The sequence below is a fragment of the Propithecus coquereli genome, unplaced genomic scaffold, assembly GCF_000956105.1.
Source record: "Propithecus coquereli isolate 6110/MARCELLA unplaced genomic scaffold, Pcoq_1.0 Scaffold12, whole genome shotgun sequence".
Lineage (NCBI taxonomy): Eukaryota > Metazoa > Chordata > Mammalia > Primates > Indriidae > Propithecus > Propithecus coquereli.
Genome location: NW_012136080.1, coordinates 8,290,666 through 8,315,164, shown reverse-complemented (window position 1 = coordinate 8,315,164; position 24,499 = coordinate 8,290,666). Strand labels below are relative to the sequence as shown.

General features: G+C 43.7%; 1 protein-coding gene across 1 annotated transcript; it reads right to left on the bottom strand.

The window, feature by feature from the left end:
* Positions 1–18,880: 18,880 nt before the first annotated feature.
* LOC105825726 (U8 snoRNA-decapping enzyme) lies at positions 18,881–20,542 on the bottom strand. The gene is made up of 3 exons (XM_012663612.1): positions 20,377–20,542; positions 20,005–20,274; positions 18,881–19,185 (listed from the first exon to the last, which is right to left on the bottom strand). Exons 1-3 carry the CDS (start codon positions 20,512–20,514, stop codon positions 19,006–19,008), a joined length of 588 nt encoding a protein of 195 aa, XP_012519066.1. The 5' UTR covers positions 20,515–20,542; the 3' UTR covers positions 18,881–19,005.
* Positions 20,543–24,499: the final 3,957 nt, after the last annotated feature.

The window sequence follows — 24,499 nt, the reverse complement described above, 5'->3', positions numbered from 1 at the left end:
CGGTACCCATGTATCCCTGTGCCACTTGGCAAGGAGCCAATGCAGGGATTGGCCACTTTCTCTGAAACCAAAACAATAGGGCAGCGAAGAGTGTCTTGGATAGGAAGAATAAAGGAATATTGCCATTGTCCTTAGGAATTTGACATATGGAGTTGTATTTCAGGACAAGTAACATTTTGGGGGGAAGCCTTGAGTTCATTGAATGGTTAAAAGAAAAAGGATATCTAAAGGGAAATCTGGGAGATCAAGACATGGACAATGGACCCATCCAACTAAAATGCAATAAACTTAGCGAGGACGGGGATTTTCATCTATTTTGTTCACTGCTGCACCTCTAGCAGCACCTAAAACAGTGTCTGACATATAAAAGTATTTGATCGATATTTATTGAGTCAATGAATATGGAGGTCAGCAGGGAAGAGGTGGATGGGGAAGGAGGCAAAGGTAAAAGCAAATTAAAATATGACAATTCAAGTCCTAGAGAGGCAGTGAGGCAGTGACAATTGAGTTCAACTCTGACTTTGCAACTTACTAGCTCTATGACTGCTGGGAAATTATTTCACCTCCCCAACCCTCAGTTTCATCATCTATACAATGAGACTCATATTAAATACAGTGACTGCAGACTAAATAAAATGATTTAGGTAAAATACCTTGTACATAGTAGACTCTCAATTCCCTGTTCATAAGTGGGCACATATGGTACTTACATACACATGTGTCAATACACACAAAATCTCAAGGGATTCTAGGGTGATAGTGTTTATAACATGCTTCCAGATCCCCAGGAGGAAGGATTATGGTATAAAAGGCTGGTTTGACAGTTGTAAAAGGCCTGATAACACATTGGCTTTAAAGGTGACACAAATCAATGCAAAAATCACATTCTGGCCAAGTGGAGCCTATGAAATAAATTTGCAAGGCTGCACTAGCCCATTAGTTTGAGTCCTAACCATATTACTAATTTTATAGTCACTTAAGCAAATAAATTTTTCAAAACACCCTTTAGAGAGTCACCTAATTTGTAAGTGGACTTTTTGTTTGAATTGACCATTTGAGATACTGCTGCTGAGGCTTGACTATTCGGCTTTGACTCAGAGCAGAACGGTTATGCCAGACAGAGGACAGGCCATTTGACCCTTTTATCTCTGCCCGAGCATTCTGTACACCACCGGCTCCGGACACAAGATCGGCTATGTTATCTATATAATTACCATGGTATCTAAGCTGCACAATCCATTTGACTTCAGTTTCATTAAATAAGGGGTGGAAGTGAGGAGGCTGCCAAGGAGGACGAACGGCTTCACATAAATCCTTTAATTCCAGGGAATTGTTGGAAATCAAGCACAACAAAGAAGTTTCATTTTGTGCCTCTTTTACTTTAATTGACAAAATAGTCATGCACTTATCTTGGAGACAATGTTCTGCTTTCCACGGCACCATTATTGCTGATTTGGACATTGCGGTTCTCTTCCCTCCTCACTGAATAGCAGCCATGAAATGTGAACAGAATTGACCCCTCCCTTAATCCTATTCCTCTTGGCACAGTGACTGCTTTAGGTTGCCCAGGCCTAAGTCAATCAGCTCATAGTCTTCCTATGACCACAGGGATTGGTTCAGGCCTGGCCCAATCATTGCAAAGCTAAGGACTCTCCCTTGGATACAAATAAGGGGAAGCAGCTTTGAGATGGGGCCCTCACCATACATGTTAGAGTCCAATGAGAGAGAGAAACTGAATCATAGAACCCCTGGATCAGATAATCCTGCAACCCGTATAACTCTGAGAAACCCATGTATTTCTGAGATATAAGCTAAAAAAGTTTACATTGGATCTTCTGTTACTTATAACCAAAAACTTCATAAATAATACAAGTCCATCAACAAATAGAAATGTGTTTGCATTTCCAAAACTGTATTTGATTTCTTCCTACATTTCATGACAGGGGTCTCAGCCCACAATCCCATGTAGTGAGTGGCATGCATAATATGATAGGTGGTCTTAATTAAGCAAAATGATTTTCCTTCACATCTGAAGTAGAATTTAATTCCTAAATTTGCAACTTGTTTGTACATGAACTGCATTTGAGCTAAGTAATTCCGGTCATTCTGGCTACTTCCATGAATGGTGATTAAGCAATAAAAGCTCAGAATGTTATGCAGAATTAGAATTAGATCTGGCACCCACCTGACTGATCCAACATCAATGAGGCAATCAGACAGGCAAAACACATAAACACTCATTATCCAATGAATGGGTTAGTAGAAATTAAAGTGAGTGCCAACACCCTCTACAGGGATAATCTCCAAAAGGCCATCTTCTCGTTCTTGCTTGTCAACGAGGAAGATCAGTGAACTTACCTGCACTTTTCTACCTGTCCATCTTGTTTCATCTTACATAATTAGTTAGCAGCATTTACTTACAAATATACCTGACATAAAGCTATGAAGTAGGCTTCTCTCTCTTAGTAAGAAATTCAATCAGAACCACGCAGGTGCTCATATCTCAAAAATAAATAAGAAGGCAGGGACAATTAAATAATTCTAGTAGTTTTCAATGGCCTGTTTTTTGAAAGCCTGGAATGTTCTAGCTGGGAATGATGTGAATGCAGACCACAGACTGAACTGGGAGGTTTTCAGCTGTATTGAATGATACCTGAAAAATCTGTAATTCTTCCAATGGACTTTGTTTATTGGTTAAAATGTAAGGAAATAACCCCTGCTATAAATAAATTACATCTTAGTGTATGAGGTAAATTGCATAAACAGTCTTAATTCTTCACCCTTCTCTGTATCCATTCCTACATTTTACCAAGTATGTGACTTTGCAGTTCCCCTTACTAAGAGGCAGAGTATATTTCCTTGCCCCTTGACTTGGGGTTCAACCATGGGACTTGCTTTGGCCAATGGAATATTGGTAAGTAGGTATGATATAACCAAAGGTTGGAAAAGCACTTGTGTAATTGCTCCTTGCTTCAGTGCTGCGACCAAGAGAAGAACATCTTGATCTAGCCTGCTGGTCCCAGGGGGAAGATGAGAAATGCATGGAGCAGAGTCAGTCCCAGCCAAGCCAGCCCAGAGCAGCTAACTCCTGGCTAGCTGCAGTGCTACAGACACATAAGCTAAATAAATGCTCATGTTGCACACTGCTAAGATTCTGTGGTTCTTATATAGCATCACTGTAGCAATTGTTAATTAATGGAGTGTCAATTAATTGTTATTTAATGAAATCCAAGGTGCCCTATGCCTCCTTCTGAAGATTTTTTTTGTTTTTTGTTTTTCCATTTTGGCAACGCCTCTCTCTCTCTCTCTCTCTCTTTCTTTCTCTCCTCCCCCAATTTTTATCCTTTTATCCTTAAAACTTTGTGCTTTTTCCCCACTTAAAGAATATACTTCCAGATATTTCTTCATGCACTGATATAAATGAGTGATACTAGCTTAGTACCTAGACACTCAATAGATAGCTCCATGGGAAATGTGGCCATCCTGAGATTTTCGGCATAGACTTTTATCATATACTTAGCTATAATATATGAACTTGAAGGTCTAACTTTCTCACCACTACCAATGTATGACAAACTACCACCAGCTGTCATTCTAGCAGACCTGAAGCAATGATTTACTAATTTAATTTCCTTAAAATGGTATCATAAAACTGAAGCAATATGACCCTCTCAACTCACCACTGTTATCTTTAAAAGCTCCATGAAGCCAATACATAAAGAGATTTATTCTGATATTGGGCACTACTGAAAAAGATCATGCATACTCTGTGATTTTTGAAGAATATAAAAACCTTTACACTAAGAAGATGAATGACAGAATTTCAGGTATCATGGATACTCTACGATTTTTGAAGGATATCAGCCAACAGGTGGAAGAGGATCTGAGGATCGTTTTTAGGGACCACTAAAACCTATCACATAATAGTCGATATGAACGGCTTTAAGTTTGAAACCTCAACCACCTGTACTTTAGGTGAACTCTTACTGCACCCATTATTTGATGATTAGGAAGTATAATGGTAACAAGTTGCTAGGATACCTCCAAGCAGCCTTGTATTTGTTAAACTGTATCCTACGGGTTAAGAATTAATAAGCATTTTGATTGGATGGGGTGAGGGCAAGTGTTTATTTGATTATTAGGAAGCCAAAGAGGGACGTTTGTCCAATTCTTCATTTGTCTTCATTTGTTTTACAGATTAATTTATTCAAACAAATATTTATTGAGTACATCCTATGTGCCAGGCAGTGTGTTAAATAATGGAAAATGCAGGGCACCTTTGAGAGGTTCACAGAAGACAGGGGCACCAAGACCTGGCAAGGTTAGGGAAGTTGCCAAGTTTCATGACCTCATAACAGAAACTTAAATCCTAGTCCAATGTTGTTTGACGCAATGTGAAAAAACTCTTTAGAAATAAATTAATATAGATTAATATTCAAAATGAGCTTCTATATGGAACCTTGTTTAATCTCCATAAGAACAAAGACTTCTCAAGAAGTATGCATTCAGTAAGCATTTTACTGAGTGCTTATTGAGTCTACTTTGTAAGAAACATGCCAGATGCTGGGCAAATAAAGTCGTGTTCTAGTAGGGCCAAAAGCAATTTAAAGACAGAATCCTGGGCAGTGCAATGTGTGCTATTGGAGGCATGCTCGGGTTGCCATGGCAGCCCAGAAGAGAGGGGGCAAAAACTGCCCTAAAGGGGTAATAAGTTTTGAAAGACAAGTAGGCATTAGAGGGGCTTGGGACAAGTGGGACATTCCAGGAATGGACAGCATATGAGCTGCATTTAATGTAATTAATGTTACTAAAAAGAGGATTGACATTTTCTCGGTAGTGCCTGAGAGCAACATGCCTGATACCTGCGGAGACCATGTGTCCCATTTCAAAAATTCAGCTCCTTTGTCCAAAAAACTGAAGGCACCTTGACAGACCACAGATCCTAGTTTGGGAAATGATGTAATGAAGTCAATATCTGAACAGATCTTAAAGTGCAAGGTGTGGACTCTCAGGTGGATCAGACGAGCCATTGACATTTTTCATCTCTCAGATATCACTGTGTACCATGGGCTATTTCTTAGATGTCATGGAGGACTTCAGACATGTCTAAGGTGAAAAATGAGGCTTATCCCCTTCTGCATTTTACTGACTTTAAGGCACCATTGATTACAACATGCCTTGTTATTTTAGAAAGAAAAATGCTGCCATTAAGCCATAGCATGCTGCTTTCTTATCATTTAGAAGGTATTTTTAAAATTTTCTACACATTGAAAAAGATCTTTTAGACTTAGTTAGACATGGGTTTGAATCACAGATCATTTTTGCACACACACAGAAATATAAGCAAAGTAGATTGATTAAGATATCCCTAAAACTTCTGCACAGAATTTATCTTTTTGAATTACTTCAAATTGGGATGATGCATGTCTGTGTTTTTCTATAAAACATTCTTCTTTTCTATAAAACATGTCTTCTGTGCCATCAAGAGCCATGGTGTTGCAACATTTCTTAAGAGTTCTCCACATTTGTCTCTGAGATTTCCTCCCAAGCTGGTGCCATTCATTCCAAAAGTTTTAAAGCCGTGTGCAGAAAATGTCAACTATGTCAAGACCAAAAACCAGCATCAATTTGAAGACTCATCCTGATTTCAGAGATTTAAAAGTGTGTGTCCTAGAATAACTGAAACAATGATAAAACAGACCTGGGATTTCTCAGCATGTTGTCACTGCTTTAAAACTTATAGAAAAAGTCCAATTTTTCCCCATTCAATATGATATTGGCAGTGGGTTTGTCATAGATGGACTTGATAATTTTAAGGAATGAGCCGTCTATGCCTATTTTGATGAGAGTTTTTATCAAAAAAGGTGTGTTGGACTTTGTCAAATGCTTTTTCTGCATCTATCGAAAGAATCATATGGTCTTTGTTCTTGCTTTTATTTATGTGGCAAATTGCATTTATAGATTTGCGTATATTAAACCAGCCTTGCATCCCTGGAATAAAGCCCACCTGGTCATGGTGAATTATTTTTTTGATATGCTGCTGAATTCTATTTGCTAAAATTTTATTGAGGATTTTTGCATCTATATTCATGAGGGATATTGGTCTGTAGTTTTCTTTTTTTGTTGTCTCCTTTCCTGGCTTTGGTATCAAGGTGATATTGGCTTCGTAGAATGAGTTAGGAAGGATGCCATCTTTCTCAATATTCTGGAATAATTTCTGGAGTATAGGTGTGAGTTCATCTTTGAATAGTGGATTATCAAAATTTGGTATATGTTCACAATGGAATATTACTCAATCATAAGAAATGACAGTGATCTAGCACCACTTACACTTTCCTGGATTAAACTTAAGCTCATTATCCAAAGTGGGGCACCACAAGAGCAGAAGAACGGGATCCATTTGTACTCACCATCAAATTGGTATTAACTAATCAACACATAAATGCACATATCAGAACAACATCTATTGGATGCTGGGGAAGGGGGAGGGCAGCGGGAGGAGGGGGGAGGAGGGAGGAGGGGACTGGTATTTGTATACACAAGGAGTGCCATGTGCACTACCCGAAGGATGGACATATTTGAAACACGGACTTGGGGGGGGGAACCAAGGGCAACACACGTAACCTAAACATCTGTACCCCCATAATATGCTGAAATAAAAAAAAAAAAGTCCAAGATCTAGAACTTACCCTCCGACTTTTTACATGGCACCATCCTGTGTTCAGAGATTTATTTCTTTTTTCTTTTTTTTTTTAAAGATAGCTCTGTCACCCAGGCTAGAGCGCAGTGGTGTCATCATAGCTTACAGCAATCTCAAACTCCTGGGCTTAAGCAGTCCTCCCACCTCAGCCTCCCAAGTAGCTGGGACTACAGGTGCATGCCACCATGCCCAGCTAATTTTTTGACTTTTTGGTAGGGATGACAAGTCTATGTTTCCCAGGCTGGTTTCAAACTCCAGGCTTCAAGTGATCCCCCTGCCTCAGCCTCTCAAAGTGCGGGGATTACACACATGAGCCACCACGCCTGGCATCCAGAGATTTCTAATTTGTGATTTGTCACTTCCTGCAGCCTTATTCCTGTCAGGCCCATTTGAGGTAGGAGCAGGAAGAGGAGCGTCAAGGCAAGCACCAGAGCAAGACCCACTGTCAGATACCCTCTGATTTTAATCCTGTCAAATTTGTGCTTGGATCCATCTGAAGAGTATATAGGGAGATGAACTGAGGTGGGTAGGCCTACAATAAGGGCACTCAGCCCCAATACCTCTTTTTGCAGTAGACATTTTGAGATACCCTGTGGCAGATTGTATTTTCCAAAGGTGGCCACGGAATGATCCTGTCCCATATGATCTTCTAGAGCTATGCCACTCCTTTATCAAGATTTGGAGCCTAGTCCTCCCACCCTTGAGTCTGTGTGAGTTTGCATCTAGTTTGTAACCAATAGAATGTGGCAGAAGTGGCGTGACTTCTGAGGCTAAGTCAGAAAGGGCCATGCAACTTCCATCTTGCTTGCTGGAACACTCATGCTGGAGCCTGGATCTGCCGTGCAAGCTGTCTGACTGCTCCAAGGCGGCCATGCTGCAAGGAAGCCAAACTAGCCAACATAGAGAAGCCCTGAAACTATCTGAAGGGAGAGAGATGCCTGGTCACCATCCAGCTGCTCAAGCTTCCCCCTCCATCTGACTGCAACCATGAATTGTAGTTATTCTCAGCCAATAAATTTTGAGATGATTTGTTACATGACAATAGTAACTGGAACACATCTTTTAAGGAGGGATGTCACTCCCATGGAGGACAACTGCCTTAGAGATATTAATTCCTCCACATGACTTCTAAGTACACTAACACCAAGGAAAGGCTCGAAGTTCAGACACCAGCGTTGCCCAGACACTTATGCTCACTGGGATTCAACTACTCTCTTTTCCCCGCCTCTGTCCTTTTCATCACCCCTAAGGCCTAGGACAGAAAATTTAGATAAATTATCATCTATTGCATAAACAGAGAATAATTTGAGTTATTTCTAGAAACTGAAAAAAAAAAGTCAAACAGATGACAGTTATTTCCCTATTTAATTATATCCCAGCTTTATCGTTTGAGTCTCAGCCCTGGCATCAGGGTCCTCAGGGAATGTGAGATAGCAAAGAGCTACTTCTTGTTCCACTCCACTCCATCCTAATAGCAAAGGGCGCCAGGCCTCAATGCCTGGGCAGGACTACGATTTGTGAGGCTTGAATCTGATACAACTTTGGGAACACTCTTTAAGGGGAAAAAAAACCCACAATTAGGTATGAAAGGAAAGATTGACTTAGAATATAAATTCACAACAAATTACAACTTGAAAAAGCTTAAAAATGCCACAAACATGACAAAATCTAGAAAAATAACATAAAATTATAATTAATTACCTAATATGTCTTTATAATATTTTTTCCTCATTTTTTTGGTTGCATACTATTTGATTACACTTCATATGACAATTTTATACCATCATTTTCTACATGGTGAATTGAAAGGTTATTCAGTTTTTTCTCTAGGATGGTAATCAAAATATGTTTTTAATTATTGATAGTTTCTTTTGGTTTCACAACTTGTCATTGGTAATATCATGTAAATGTTTAGAATTTTTGTGAAATGTAAAAAAACTTTTCTCAAGTTTTCCTGTTGGTTTATTAGTTTTGTTTTTTTTTTTTTTATATATATGAGCTGTAAGATTGTTCTGTGAAAGAATTTGCACAGAATAGCTTCTGGCAGTATTAATTTCAAACCTTGTTTCTCCTCCATTCTCCTCATACTTCCAGGCTGGATGCCACAAGGCACACTTGTCTGATAATATGATCTCTGGCCCTGTACCTTTATGTGATATCATGCAGTTATGCTCAAAATATTCCTGGGAGTCTCTCCTAGGCTGGAACAGCTAGCAATCATGTAAATATGCACAAAACCACATACATATATCACACTCCAACCATATACGATTCTCTACCTCAACATTCTTTTAACAAGATCCTAAGAATTCCTGAGACCACTCCAGTGCCACTTGGTAGGAAGGGTAGTATCACAAAATTGGAATAGAAAGAATAAGGAGTATAAACTGATTGAGATGCACAACTCATATTTTTGTAAATTTTACAAATACAAGCACTTGTGAACTTATTGTACATGGCTTTCCTAGGAGAGGACCAGTGCAAGTGAGGGGCTCAGAGTTTATTAATAGATCCATCTCTTCCTCAATGAGCCCAACTTATCCTGGGAAGCCAAATCAGACTTAGCGCAAAGGAATGGGGAGGATTTCATGACTGACATAGAGTAGATGAACAGAGTTAAGGGGCCAGTGGCATAGTAATGAATGTAGTGTCCATTGGTGGTGCCAATGGCATAATAGCCACTGTCCAGTGGTGAAGGCTCAGGTGGCAGCATCCTAAGCCTACTATCAAGTAGGCAAGATGTCGGCTATGCCTCGCCAACACTGGTTCCTGCTTCACCCTAGTTCTCCAGTCTCCCATTGAAACTGTGAGCTTCCCAATACCTTTCTGATAAAGTAAAATTAACCATAAATACACCAGCATCCATTTCTGTTGTTTCTAACCAAGAACACTGCTGAGTATATGAGCACAACATATACTAATCAAAGAGGCACACACGAATGAATGATAAAAAATCTGTAATAAGTGATTTGAAGAAAAGGAGCTTGGGTGAACATAATCTGGTCTGCAAGGTCCGGGTCAAAGCATGCTTCCCTTAGGAAGTGACAGTAAAAATAAGAAAGGCAGAGTCACAGCTGGAGAGGCAAAATGTGTGTGAGGGTGGGGGGATGGGGAGCGGAGGGGCAGTGGCAAGGGACAAGGAGAGTGGGAATTGCATTGCCAGGAAGCCTGAGATGAAATGCCTTTCTTAGCCCTGGTGGGTTGGAGGGTAAGAAACTAAAGAGGAGGTGATTAAAAATGCAAGTGAAATGCCTCCACGGAACAGTATGATCCTGGTGGAGACCACACAGCAACATGGAGCAAAGCTCAGGGTTGAAGAGAGACACCTGCAGTTTCTACTGGCTGTGTTAAGGAATGTTGTGGACAAGGCTCCTGTTGGAATGAAGGGGAAGGTGGAACACCTGGCCTTGTCTTTCCACTTGTGTAGGTGCTACACACTGCCTCCTTCCACAGAGAGCTGCTCCTTCCCCAGATCTTGATCTGGTGACACTGCCAATCACAGCTCTCCACTCCCCTGGCCACAGTGAGGGCAGAGGACCCAGGCCCAGCCAATCACATTATATGTCCAGGCAGCACAGGGAGGATCCACGTGAGCACGTGACCAACCCAGTCCATCAGGCTCCACTTTGACTTTGTTCATTTGGGGCTGGACAACAGATCTTCCCTCAGCTCTGCAGATTACCTTAGTGTCTTCCTGGGATGTGTCCCACACCTGCCCCTGAATCCTTTTCTCGTTTCTTTAGATTTGTTTGGGCTGGTTTCTATAAATTCAAACACACGCAAAAAATTCCTTTTCATTTATTTATTTTTACTTTTTAAATTTTTTTTTAAGCTAGATGCCTCTGGTTCATCCTTTTTATTTTTTAACAAGTCATTTTATAATCACAGAATTCATACATTTTCTAATAGATTCAGACAATATGAAAAAGCACAAAGAAGGCCATTTCAGAGTGCCTATCCCTGTAATTTATTTCTAGTTTTACTACATGGGGGTCACAGAACATAGTATGTGCTCTATCATTTTCTAGGGCTATAGAAGACTGGAGAAGATTTACTGAGGTTTATTAATATATGGTCTTATATAAGACTAACTTGGTAAATGTTTCCTGGATCCTTCAAAGTATATTTTCTGCTTGAAGTTGCAGAGTTCATTATTTATCTTTCGGGCAAAGTATTAATATATTAATTGTATGGTTGACCTTTGTGCCTGGGTTCTTTTTTTTAATATGGAGTATGGAGATAATAGTATCCCTACCTAGTAAGGTTGTTTTAGAAGACTAAATATGTTAATACACAAAGAGCTTAGAATAGTGCCTGCCACACTAGGTACTCCCAAAATGTTGTCATCGCCACAGATGTTTTAATTTTATTTAGATCCTAGATATCCATATTTATACTTCGGCATTTTATCTGTTGAAGGACTGAAGGAAATGTGTTTGTACTCTTCTCAAATTAATCTGTGAATGTCTCCCTACATTTCCAGTAGATTATGTTGTACATAATCTGAAATTGGTGGTAATATGATCACTGTGGATAATCTCTTGATCAATTAAAGAATTCTAGTGCTTTGACACTGAATTTTGGTATTAATATCATGATGATTCCTTACTTTTTGACTGTAATTCCTGGCATTCTTTCCCATCCTTTCATATTCAGCCAGAATCATATTGCTCTGGCATCTCTTGTGAAATACTAACATTTCAGAGTCTTACCACTTTCAGAAATCAATCACTACTGACTCATTTCCCTAGTGAAATTAGCACATTTTTTCTTTCTTTCTCACTCCTCCATACTATCTTTTACTACAATGATCTAGGATTTGGGACTAGGATATTAATCAAATTATTAAGTTTTACATTACACGTGTTTCCTCTCAATTGGTAACATTGTTTGACAGCCACGATTAACACAATTACATAGCACTAAATTTGTACATAATAGGAGACACTGCTCACAACCAGCTCACATATTTCTTATAATTTTCCTGTTCATCAGTTCTTTACTTTTGATTCAGGTGGTACATTGCTAAAAAAATAAATAAATAAAAAATTTAAAAAAAAAACACATGAATTGTTTTCCAGATAGAGTACATGGGTAATATTCATGCTTTTTGAATTTCAGTTTGGATTGATAAGAAGTTTTCACTATTGTCAGTGACCTAATCCTCCTACCTTACAAATGTCCTTGACATAAAAAATATTCTGATTTTTTTTTTTTTTTTTTCAGTTTTTAGCTCCCCCTTCCCCGCCGCCAATGGAGTGAGTACTGCCAGCCTGCAGTGTGGTATCTTCCAGGTTAGGGAAGTTTTCTTTTGGTTCCCTCTAAAATGTCCCTACGACATGTATTCTCTCTGTTAATGTTTTCCTTCTGTCAATCAACCATTCTCTGGATTTCTGTTGTCTGATCTTTGAATCTACTATGTTCTCTCTGGTCACTTAGGTTTGTCCTTTCTCAGGGCTCTAGGGGATTTTCTTAAGCCTGCTCTCCACATCAGACGTAGCTTTTCCCAGAGTCAGTGATGCTCTCTGCTGTTTCTAGTGCAATGTTAAGTCCTCTGACAGAGAGATCCATCTCCCCATATCCTCTCCTTGGTGCTGCCAGCTGTTTCTGCAGGTCCGTCTTTTCTTTCATCTCATTCCAGAGTCCATGCTCAGCTTCAACTCCCTGAGCAAATATTGCTTCTGCTCCTCAGAATACACCTTCCAGAGAACGCTCTGTATCATTTACATCTAGTGTTCGCATCCTTTTCTATTTGGTAGTATTTTCAGAGCAGAGCAAATGTGGATATTTCCTGTTTACTCAAGTTAATTGGAGGCTATTCTTCTGCTCTTTTGCTCACAAACAAGCAGGGGATCATTCACCTGTCCTCCCCTTCTGTTTACCTGGCCCTTGCCTACATCCAAAGCCTGAAATTAGTGCTGGATAACAGGATGTTTTGAATGTACTAGCTCTGTGTTTCACACACCTGAAGACGGTGGGAGGTCTGGGACTCAGTGAGAACAGTACTGCCTGGGACTTCTTTCTCCAGGGGCTTTTATAACTGTTGAAAACTCTGGCCAGGGGTTGTTATCCTGCATGGAAGGAGGGTATCCATTGCCACTGCATCAGCTGAGAATGCTTGTGGAGGGTAACATGCCCATAGTGAAGGGATGCGGGCAGCTTGGGTTTGCTACTGTGCATCGAGGTGAGCAGGGCACTGTGGGGAAAAGCCTAGATACACAGACTCATGTAACAACCTCAGACCACTCGGGTTCAACTTTTATGAAACAAAGTTGTGAGTTGTTTTTCAGTTGCCATGGAGCCCTAGGTTGAAGGTCATGTATCCTGGGCATGCCCAGATGAATCCAGTGTGCAGTCACCGGTGGAACCTAAGTCCTTGGACAAAAGAGCCAGGAGTGAATTAAGAAGCCAACACTGTATAGCATGATGCAGGCCCCAGACACATCAAGCCTTGGTATCACCCCATGGCAGGATCCACTGAGATCACACTTCATTATTCTTTGATTATAAAACTTGCCCCAACCCCCAGCTCAGGGGGAGGACAGATTGAGTCCTATTCCTATCTACTTGTTTAGGCCACCTGACAATAAGGCTTTCTCCCCACAAACACCTGGTGCTTTAGTGTTTGCCCTGCCCTTGGGCACGTGCAAACAAACCCAGTTTGGCTCAGAAACATCCCCTCTATCTGGGAGCTGTTTGGTGAGGAGCTTCCTTTAGGTGTTGCACGTCCTTCAGTGTGTCCCTTTGCTATTGTTGCTTTGTGAGTGTGAGAGGTACCTTTCAGTTTTCCTCTCTGCCCATCTGGCCTCTGTGGTACTGTCTCCACTCCTGGAGGGAGACTGAACAAGTTAAAAAGGAAGTGGGGGGACCAGGGAGAAGGCCATGTGGTTTCTCTTCGTGGGGTCTGGGACCTTAAGTCCATGGGGAGTTTCCCTTTTCCTCTGCCCTGCCTATACTCCTCTTCCTCGGAATTGAGTGTTGTAAGTATATGTCACCCAGCTTCAGCTCTTCTGCACTTTTCAGAAGGGTGGAAGGTCCAGCATCTTTTACTTTGGCTGGAATTCGGATGCCATCCGACATTTGCATACACTCTACAGGTTTTTCCCTCTGTTTTTGCCCTTTGCCTCCTGTTCATTTTTCTGATTGAGGTAGAGGGTTTTAAAAATGTTTCTGTGTAATAAACTGAAATCATAAAAACCTCCCTTGTCCCCCTCTTCCTTGCCCGCTGTCGGTTTCACTGGGCCCAAGTAAGTGTGGAAGGAGGCAGACACTCTGTCCTCAATGTTCCAGCTGAGGAGCTGCAGCTTTGCCAGAAACTGGGTGACTCAGGAGTACTTGGCTAGGACAACGTGAAGCCTGAAAGTGTTTACTCTGAAGCAGCAGTGGAATACTTGAGGGAAAAGTGTAACGTTGAGAAGTGGAAACATCTTCCTGATTACTCTGAAAGAGAGAAATATGTATATGGGGAGAGGTAGCAGGGGCCACTAGCAATCCACAAAACAAATGTGCTAAGAAGCAGGAAGCAAACATGGCATCCTATACTTAAATCGTGCTGGGGGCATCTCTCCAAGCCTACCCCAAGTGCTGCCTCATTTGACCCTCACCACAGGAATCACAGCTCATCAACCAGATAAGGAAAAGGAGGTCAAGCGCTTGGCTGAAATTCAGCACAGCAGTTCATAGGGGGTTCAGAATTGAAAAGAACCTCCATCTTCTTTCCATCCCAGATGACTGGACTTATCAAGGCCAAGGAAAGCTTAAGTGGCCACCTTCCCTGGCTTTACTCAAACCTCAGGAGGGACAGAATCGGTAAGAGGAGGAGAAATGCAGAGTCTGAGCTTCTATCACCTCCCACTTGCCTGCCTGTGCACTGCAGGGACTAGGTGACAGAAATGAACGCAAACCCCAAACCCCCCAACAATAAAATGCTTTGAGGCTGGCTCGCTGAGAAGTAATCTGCAGACTTGGAGGGTATATTTGTGGGATGACACAGGAAATACATGCACTCCTCCACATCAACCATCTCCAGAATATTAAAAAAAAAAAAAGGGAATTTAACATGGTACACACGGCTGGCCCAGATGACATCCCAGGATGAGTTCTGGATCCTGATTTTGGGTAGGACCGGACCCTGAGGTAAGGGGTATGTTAGTGGTGTAGTCAGGGGTGGCTGCCCTGATCTCTCAGCCTCAGGGTCCTGCCTCCCTTCAGAGATGGCAGAAGGCCCAGATGAAGCTGGGACAGGCTGGGCCCCGGGGAGCCACTCCAATGTCCATTACCACCAACCTGCCTACTCTGAGAGTTTATTCTAGATAATGTTTGACAAAGGGGACAGGGTTAGGCTAGGAGAAAAAGGCAGAGTAATCAGCCCTCTCAGATCTATGTGATCTCCACAGCTACTCTTCCGCCACCCACCCTCATTCTTCAAAGGCCAAGAACTGCCAGTGGGGCCCTCATGGCTCTGCATTGAGCTTCCAAAACACCACCCACCCTCCCTTCCTCAAAAGCCCCTCTCCTGGGAGCTGCCGTCCTATCATCGGCATTTTCTCCTCCTGGGAGCTGCCATTGGTCTCTCCTCTTGCTCACCAAGGATGCTGGCTCCTAGGTCACACTATCCTCCCAACATCTCTGGGTTTCTTCCCTCGTCACCTACTGGATGGTCTTCCTTACCTCTGGCCTCACTATCCCTGAATTCCATCATTTTATGTCTAATCTCCTAGCTCTGCCCAGCCATCCCAGGTAGGACCGCAGGCTCTGCCTCTACTTGAGATTGCTCCACCTCTCAATTTGCAAACCACTCCTCTGTGGCTCAAATGCACCTCCCCACCCAACTCTTCACCATGTTGGAGTTTCTACCCATTAAGATCTTTCCAATGTCAGCTCCTATCTTCTTTTCCCATCTCAGCCACATTAAACTTTAGACTCTGCATTGTATCACCACAATTTCTCCTGTGCATGTCGTTTTAACTCCCTGGCATCTGTCTGCCTTTTTTGTACTGCTCCAGCAAAACCCAGATCTGCGTCTCTCCACTCCAGCAACTAAACTCCCGTGAGGGGAAGACAGGTGAGTACACAACCCCCTCAAATGCACACACACCACTGAGTATACATTACCCTAAACTGATCATCTCATAGCTCAGCCTTGCCCTGCCATTCTGCTATGTTTCGTTAATCAACTTGCTTTTCCATACCAAGGTGAATGTTTACTTCATACCTTCCAAGAACATCCTCCACCCACATACAGCTGATGTTCTCGCTTCATTTCACCAAGCAGACATTCAAACTCTGTTACCATCCCACCATTCATTTAACCATCCTAATTCTCTGTACTTGCCCCATCCTTTTTTTCTGGAGCCCGTTATGCTGCAGGGCTGTCTCTCCTCCTTGCAGATGTCCCACCACTCCTTTCTCATGGACTGTGCCCCTGAAGAATCCCTCTCCCCACCCCACCGCCAGCTCTCCCCACTTGCCATCTGGACTGTTGCCATCAACACCCATGTGCTCTATCCTCCACCTCGAACACACCCTTGACCCCACAGCCCTCTCTAGTTATCACTCTATGCCCCTTGACAACCAATTTCTCACGCTGCCCACTCCCCCACTTTCCATTTGCTCAACCCATTCCAGTTTGCCTTGACACCCACCCCTTCCTCAAATTGCTCCCATCAAGGTCATCAAACACCTCATGCTTCTAAATCCAATGGATAGTTCTTTCCTTATTTTATTGACACCCTCAGCAGCACTCTGCATAGTCTACTTTCTTAAACAGCATCTTCTCTCCTCTTGGTCTCCTTCTACATGCCCTCCTCCTCCACCCAGAGCTTAAGGGCAGACTTCCAAGGGGCTTCTCCTTAGCCCTCTTCTTTTTCCCTCTCCATGGACCACCTCATCCAGTGCAACAAAGTTTTCAGACTGTCTTTATGCAGATGACTCACAAATTTATGTCTCAACATGCCCCAAATGGCTACCTTGATCCTGTTTTCTTCAAACACTTTTTCACCCACCCCTCAGCCTATCCCTTCATCTACAACTTGTACATTCACACAAAACCTACAAGTCATCCTTTAATCCTCTTTCTTTCTCACTTCCGTCCTCCTGCAACAAGTCCATCAGCAGCTCCTGTCACTGCCATCAGCAGAGTGTCTCTCAAACACATCCTCTCTGCCCATCTCCACTGCCTCCTCCCCCATCCCAGCCCAGATCATCACCATCTCCCATGTGAGCTACCGTCTCCTCCTTACTTTCCTAGCCCCTCCAGTCCATGTTCCACACAACACTGGGATTGACTGCCTTGAAACATAGACCAGGCCCCTCACATGGTCTATAAGGCCCTGTCGCACTGCGCTCCCGCCTACCTCTCCAGCTATATCTCCCCTGGCCTGCTGTAGTCTAATCACACTGGCTTTTTCCCATTTCTACAACATGCCCCTCTAGGTTGAAGTTGGCTACCAATTCTTTGCTAGTCTTCTGCACCACTCCTCATGCCTCATCAAGAAATGGAGTCTAAGTTCCTTACCCTTAAATCTTGGGTGGCCTCAGATGACTTCCTTGACCAAGAGAGTAGGGCAAAAGCACAATTTTTGAGGTCAGATCAAAAGCCTTGTACTTTCCACCTTGATTTTCTGGAGTTCTCTGGGAGCCTTGAGTCACTGTGTAGGAAATTCATCTACCAAGACAACCATGTTGTTGAGGCGAAATATAGGAACTCTGTTCCCATTTGAGTTCAGCCTTCCAGCCATCCCTACCAAGGGGCCAGTCCTGTGACTAGAGCTTTCTTGTACATTCCAGATAGCCCGTATATACCAGTTCAATATCATCTGGCCTTTTCTAACAATCTGTATTAGAGTCATGTAGAACAGAATTACCCAGCTGGGCCTCATTCAAATTTCTGATCCGTAAAATGTTGAAATACAATAAAATGTTTGCTATTGGAAGCACTAAGATTTGGGATGTTTTGCTAAGATTCTACCCACCTCAGGGCCTTGACACATGCTTCTCTCTGGGATATTCTTCCCACACTCCTACCTGGCTAGTTCCTTCTCATCCTTCAGCTTAAATGTTCCCCAAGGAGGGCCCCTTAGACCACTCATCTAAAAGTTAAAAGTACCAAAGTGAGACTGTATCAGTTCCTTGTTTATTTCCTTCTTAACACTTAAGTAATGAGTAAGTAGGCATCACAATTAAAATGATTAATCTTATCTTCCCTTCTAGAACAGACATTGGCCAACTATGCGCCAGAGGCTGGCCAACTGCTTTTTTAAATGATGTTTTACTGGAACACAGCCATATTCATTTGTTTATGAATTGTCTGTGTACTCTTGATACGGCAGAGTTATTAGTTGCCAAAAAAACAAAAAAAAAAACAAAAAAAAACCAAACCCATGTGGTCCACAAAGCCCAAAATGTTTACATCCTGGCCCTTTTAAAAAATGTTTGCTCACCCCTGCTCTGGAGTCTTGGAAAGCAAGGCCTATGACTCTCTGTATCTTTTATACAACCTGGCATTTAATAGGTACAAAAAAGATACCTGCTGAAAGAAGTGAAGAACCTGAAGGCCAAGCTATAAGTCTCTATAGTGGAAGGCTCTTTCTGGCACAACAGTGTTAGACAGGGGCTGGGTCAGTTCGCTTCTGATGTCCCCAGAGTCTAAGGGGTCCCAAGATGAAAGCTCTGGAGGAGAGGCACCAGGACTTGTAGGTCTCAGGTCCATGCTAAGTCCGAGGACACGTAGCTACTTCATCACTCCTTCTCCTCAGTTTCAGGGAAGAAAAGGATTGGGGATTGGCTGAGACCCTCTCCCACCTTTTAGAAGCTAATTGCTTTGGTCAACCCTCAGGCAAGGGTATGACTACTTTCAAAAAGCAAAGAGGGTCCTCTGCTTTTCTATCTTCCCCAGCAAACACGCACTGGGCTAGAACTTGGAGAGCAGCCACAGAAGAATGTGGGAAGAGACTTGCTATTGCTTTGGAAGATCCTTGCCATCAAGGAGCAGGGTATGGTGACAAATGCTACTTCCCGGACAAACTGGACCTGATGGGGGAAAGGTGTCACTGTGTGTGAAAACATACAGAAAGGAGGCAGGCTATGAAAATCTGCAAGAGCCCCTGGACCTGTGGATTTTTGCCCCTGATGCCCTCAGTTGGAGGGTCTGCTGCTCAAAACATACCACACACACTGATCCTTATTTTAATCTGATATCATCTATCATTTCTCAGGCCAGAAGAGAAAACATTCTCCTTTCCCTCCCTCCCTCTTTAGTACCAAGGTCCTTATCTCAGGTTCCATGGGTCCACGGAGGGTTGCCTCTAGTGACGAGCTGGGATCTTAAGGCCTGAGACTGAGCCAGATTCCAACAGTCCCAAATCCTGGAGGGCTTCCAGTAGCTGCTCCCGGGCAGCACCAATAAAGGAATTCTCCAGAAAGGTGGGCAGGCCTCCCACACCATCCCGCAGGGTATACAGTGGTACCCGAACGAGGCCCAGCACCTGTAAAAGGAAGGAGACAGGACACACTGGGACCACAGGTAGCTGATCCCATTAACTCCATCCTCTCTTCAGCAGATATTTTAGAGCAGAGGCCCCACTCACCCTTTAACGTCAAGCAGAACCAGGCCTAAGGCTCACACCTCATTAAGCCTAGTGGGTGTGACCCAGTACAGGCAAATGACCAAAGATAAGGAATTCAGCTTAATGCTCAACTTCAGTGGCTCCTGCCTCAAGGATGCATACCTAGCTCTATAGAACTCCTTGTCGAAATGTGGTATTTAGGTTACCTGTATCAGCATGATTTTGTAACGTTTGAAAAATGCAAATTCCCAGTTTCCGCCCTCTTCCCCAAGCAGTTTTGGTAGTAGCTACTGTTATAAAAATCCTCCCCAGATGATTCTGACACTTGTCAAAATTTGAGAACGTCCTTCATACACAATGTTTCCCTACTCCCCTAGCCTTAAATATTAGGGCCACATCTTCCTAAGGAAAACAGAGGCCCAACAATAAGGGACAAGGGTGGATGCCTGGCCATTATCACATTATCAATAGGGATAAGTAGAGAGAGTAGGATGGGTATATTCTAGAAAGCTCTCTGGAGAGCCCAGGAAAGGGAGGGTGGAGAGAGATCTTGCAGGGAGCCCATTTGGCAGTACCATCCAAATTAGAGATGACCAAGATGTAACTAAATCAAGAGAATGAGGAAGAAGGCAAGGTCAGAGCAGCAAAGACCTCCCTCCCAAGATGGTTTCCAGGAGGAGGGAAAACGTTGGGGGGAGGGGAAATCAGGAATGGGACAGGGTCCCAGGCTGGTCCCACCTCCAGCCCATGGTCCTTGGCTCGTGTTGCGCCAGTCTCCACTGCCAACAGCTGCTCGAGCGTCAGACGCTTGGCATAGAAGTGGGCCACCACGCGCGGCCCAGACCCTGCGTGCGAGCTGCGGTAGTCAGCACGTTCCACGCGGAAGGCGGCCACCGCCTCACCCAGCTCCTCGCGCAACTCGCGGTTCAGCCCGTCCTCCAGGCTGCTGTCCTGCGTGTCCACGAAGCCACCGGGGAAACCCAGGCGCCCATCGAAGCGCATCTGCATCTGCGGGAAGAGGAAGCGGGTACTGGCAGGGATGCCCCAGAGAAACGCCCGAGGGAGGGTGCAGGGCAGAGGGGGGAGTGACCGGGAGCGCCCCCTCCTCACCAGTACGGCGTAGCGCAGCGGGATGCGGCCGAAGAGCATCCCAGGGTCTGGAGCATAGAGAAGAGCGTGACACGCATGCCGCCAGCCAGGCCCCAGAGCCAGGGCCTCTGCCAGCTCCAGCCTGCGGGCCCCGGCCATGGCCGGACGCTGCCCCTGTGCTGTCCCGTTGGCCACGTGGGTAGGCGGGCGGGTCTCACCGCGGACCAATCCGAGCTTGGGCGGGGCCGCAAGGGCCAATCCCAGTAGGGCCCAGGGGCGGAACCTAGGTGCGTTAGGGCGGAGCGACGCGATGGGACCGGGCGGCAGCCAATCGGGGCGGGGCTTGCAGAGCAGGCTGTAGTTCCAGGTCCGGAAACCCTCGGGAAACCGAAAGCAGCCTCTGGGTTGTGCCTCTTGCGGGGCCGGGCTGCAGGTGTGGTCCCTGCCTTGACCTGGAGCTAGGCAGGTAAATACGTGCCTGTGTCACAGTCCGGAGCCAATGGGAGTGTCCCTGGTAGTCCAGAGAGCTGGGAGGCTCTAAGTTTTTGTAGCCTGAGCAGGATTTAATTACAGAAGAGTCCTGGGGACCTCAGGAGCAATACAGAGCGTTCAGCGAACTACCTTTGGTCTGGACTGGGTGGTACAGGAAGCCTAGGTTTGGGGCTAGGAAGGAAATGAGGCAGGGCTGGCTTCAGAGACCATGGCCCTAGGGACATGGGGATGGAGAGGCACGATGGTGTAAGGAGGATCTTGAATGGTGGATTTCAGAGGACTGGGGGACTGAGTGAGTGCGGGGGTGGGGGGAGCGTTGGGCTAGCGTTAGTTCAGATAGTCTGGACCAGGTGGAAGCGGTGTCACTTTCCGAGATGGGGATGAAGGAGGGGACTGGGCATTGACAAGGGTAGTTCCAGTCAGGCATTGGGGTGGCCCTGGGCACTGGGCAGCTGGTTGTGCGTGTCAGACGCACACGAAGTGGCACATGGAGAAGTGACAGGGTCAGTGAGATTTTCTCGGGAAGGGTAGGTGTGGGGGGAGCTGTGGGTGGAACGCTGTGGCACAGGAAGGGGAGCGAGGAGGGGCAGAAGTAGAGGAAGCCCCCTTGGCTTTCTACGCTTTACCTTTGAGCTTGAAGGAGGGTGGGGGACAGTTACCTTACCCTAGCACAGGGCAGGGGCTATCCAGGGCCTGATGGTGAGGAACAGGGATTCGGGATGCCTCACCCTGCAGATTGTCCCCCACCACCAATCAGTATTATACATTAGAATGCAGCAGGCAACTTCTTGAGGGCCTGGACATAAAGGCACAGCCTGTAAGTGACAACACATCATGGGAAAGAGGCCAGAACCCACTCAGACACAGGCTTGTGTCCTTAACAAGCTGCTTAACTCTCTCAGATCCTGGTTGCTCATCTGTGAAATGGAGATGATACCAACCTTTCAGGGATGTGGAGAGATGGAAGGCACTTAGAGCAGTGCCAGGCACAAAGTTCATGTAGCCATTCTTGGAGTCGAGGGTGGGGGCACAGCACTGTGTCTTATGTCAAAGACCCAAGGGTTTGAACTGAGCCAGACTCATGAGGGCTCAGTACCCCAAGGGCATATTAGTCCTGTATGGCATAATCTTTCCTAGCTTAGTCTTCTGAGGTGCAGGGCAGAGATGCCTTCTGCTAACATCGGGCACCTGGATCAAGGTGATGAGCTTAGGAGTGACACAATTGCCATTAGCCTGCTAGAGTTCAAGGGACCTTGGAAATTGCCCTAGTTTAACATTAGAGTCACCTTGCACAAAGCTTATGAAAACTTTACAAAAACTGCCTATTTCAGGGTCCAAGCCTAGACCAATAGAATCAGAAGGTCTGGGGGTGGTGTGGGGACATTCGTAGTTTTTAAAATGTGTTTCCGGTGACTATTAAACAACCAAAGTGGAGAATTAATGCCTTCCCCTTCCCCCTTACCCTGGCATTCCAATCGTTACTTGGTTTCTCTCCTACAAGGGCTATCTTTAAGGATTTAAAGAATCAAACACGCACTTTTCAGAGCTTCAAGCTGGTCTTTCTCTCTGTCCTGGTTGCTTGAGGAGACTTTTAAAGATGGACTCAGCTTTCTAAGGCAACATGAAAAAAACTACAAAACCAAGGCAACTGGTATACAGGAATTAATTACTAATACTTTTGAGACCAGTGCTTTTTCTGGATGAATGAATATGAAAGCCCTCCAGCACCGGCCTCCAACCTTGCTATCTTTTTCAAATTGCTCTTGGCCTCTGTCCCACCGCCCCACCCCCACCAACCATCCCCCATTCCATTCTCCTGAGGCAGATTGCCCAGGAGTCAAGACTGGAGGTAGAAGGCTTAACCTTGTGCCTCTAGAGCTGCTTCAGGTTCACAGTGGTACTCGGAAACAAAATAACTCAGTGGTCACCCTTGGAGGATGCTAAGGAAAAAATTCATTATTTTAAAATTAATCAGGAAAAGAATTAAGCATTTATCCTGTCTTTTTTGTATGGGTTCTTCCTCAGGGTTACAAAATAGTTGATTAGAGAAAATTTCTCTTATAGAAATATTGCAGCTAATCAATGAAGAAAGAGCCAATCAAAATTCTACCATTTGTTAAACTTTAAAGAATTGTTGGATCCCAGAGAATGATCATCAATGGCTGCTGACATCATGAAAAGACAGTTGTTGTATACATCATGATAAAAAATACACTACCTCTTATGAATTTTTCTTACCAAAAAGTTGAGCTGTATTCTTGATCTCGTTGGTAAATAACAAGATCAACAAAATTCATCTTGTTATTTACTGATACATATAACAATTTGTAAGAAATACAAAGGAATAACTTTTTAAAATAGCAGGAAGAGATCAGAATGATCCATGTAGTAGTGGATTAGAATTTGAAACATCAGTATGAATTCATATTTGGCTTGTATAGATAGAGATATGGATATACATGTGTATATACAAGGATTAGCATACACATTTATATTTGCTTTTCTGTCACCTGAGTGGGCCTAGATACAATTATACCTCAGGAACAACAAACACATCTATTGTCCAGATCTTGATTTCTAGCATTATTTTTCATAAAAGAAATCAAAGCTCCTTGGAGAAATGGCTCATTCCAGCATTACGGCAGGAATATACATGATGAATACACAGTAAGCCTGAAGCATTTTGTGATGCTAGAAATTAAGGAATTTCAGCAAATAAAAAGGAAAAAAACCTGTATTGATAGGAGTATGTCAAAGGAACAAGGGCACAGGAGCCAACTGAAAAAGCTCCTCATGGCCAAAGCTGAAAAATTTGAGTAATCAAACACAGTAGTGTTGGATTATAACCCCAAGTATAAAATAACTATCTACAGTTCCCTTCTGACTTAAGTATTAATAAATTAAGCATTAATAAATACTTAATTAGAAAATAAATGTGGAAGGAGAGAAAAAAGTTCCATGCAGAAAAATTGGAAATAATTTATGTAGCTACTCTGCCTCAAGGAGGTGGACCATAACTCCCTATTCCTTAAGTGTGGGTCGTGAATAGTGACTTCAATCCAAAGAGTACAGTATGGAAATGGGGGAGGAAAGGAGTAATTTTATGGAGAAATTTGACAGACACTACCTTGTTCAGGTGATCGAGGTCAACATCAACACTGATAAGTCATATTAAGAATGGACCCTTAATACGATGTAATGAAAATGGTCTGTGGTTTCCCTCCCAAAACGATATAACCCCTGTCTAATCCTGAGAAAAGCATCAAACAAATCCCAGTGGAGGAACATTCTATGAAATACTTGACCAGTTAGCCTCAAAATTGTTAGTCATTGTCTCAGTCCATTAGGGCTGCTGGAACAAAATACCATAGACTGGGTGGCTTATAAACAGCAAAAATTTATTTCTCACAGTTCTGGAGTCTGGGAAGTCCAAGATCAAGGTGCTGGCAGATTTGGTGTCTGGTTAGGGACCACTTCATATTCATGAAAGACCTTGTTGCTGAAACCTCACAGGTGAGAAGGGGTGAGGAGAGCTCCCTGGGGTCTCTTCCATAAGGTCATTAATCTCATTCACAAGGGCTCTGCCCTTATGACCTAATCATCTCCCTAAGGCCCACCTCCAAATACCAATACATTGAGGGTTAGGGTTTCA

Excerpts from the sequence above, each read along its gene's own strand:
- LOC105825726 (XM_012663612.1), bottom strand. The coding sequence starts at position 20,514 with ATGGCCGGGGCCCGCAGGCTGGAGCTGGCAGAGGCCCTGGCTCTGGGG. Across the intron at positions 20,275-20,376 it reads CGCTGCGCTACGCCGTACTG|ATGCAGATGCGCTTCGATGG; the intron begins GTGAGGAGGGGG and ends CTCTTCCCGCAG. Across the intron at positions 19,186-20,004 it reads CCAAGGACCATGGGCTGGAG|GTGCTGGGCCTCGTTCGGGT; the intron begins GTGGGACCAGCC and ends TTCCTTTTACAG.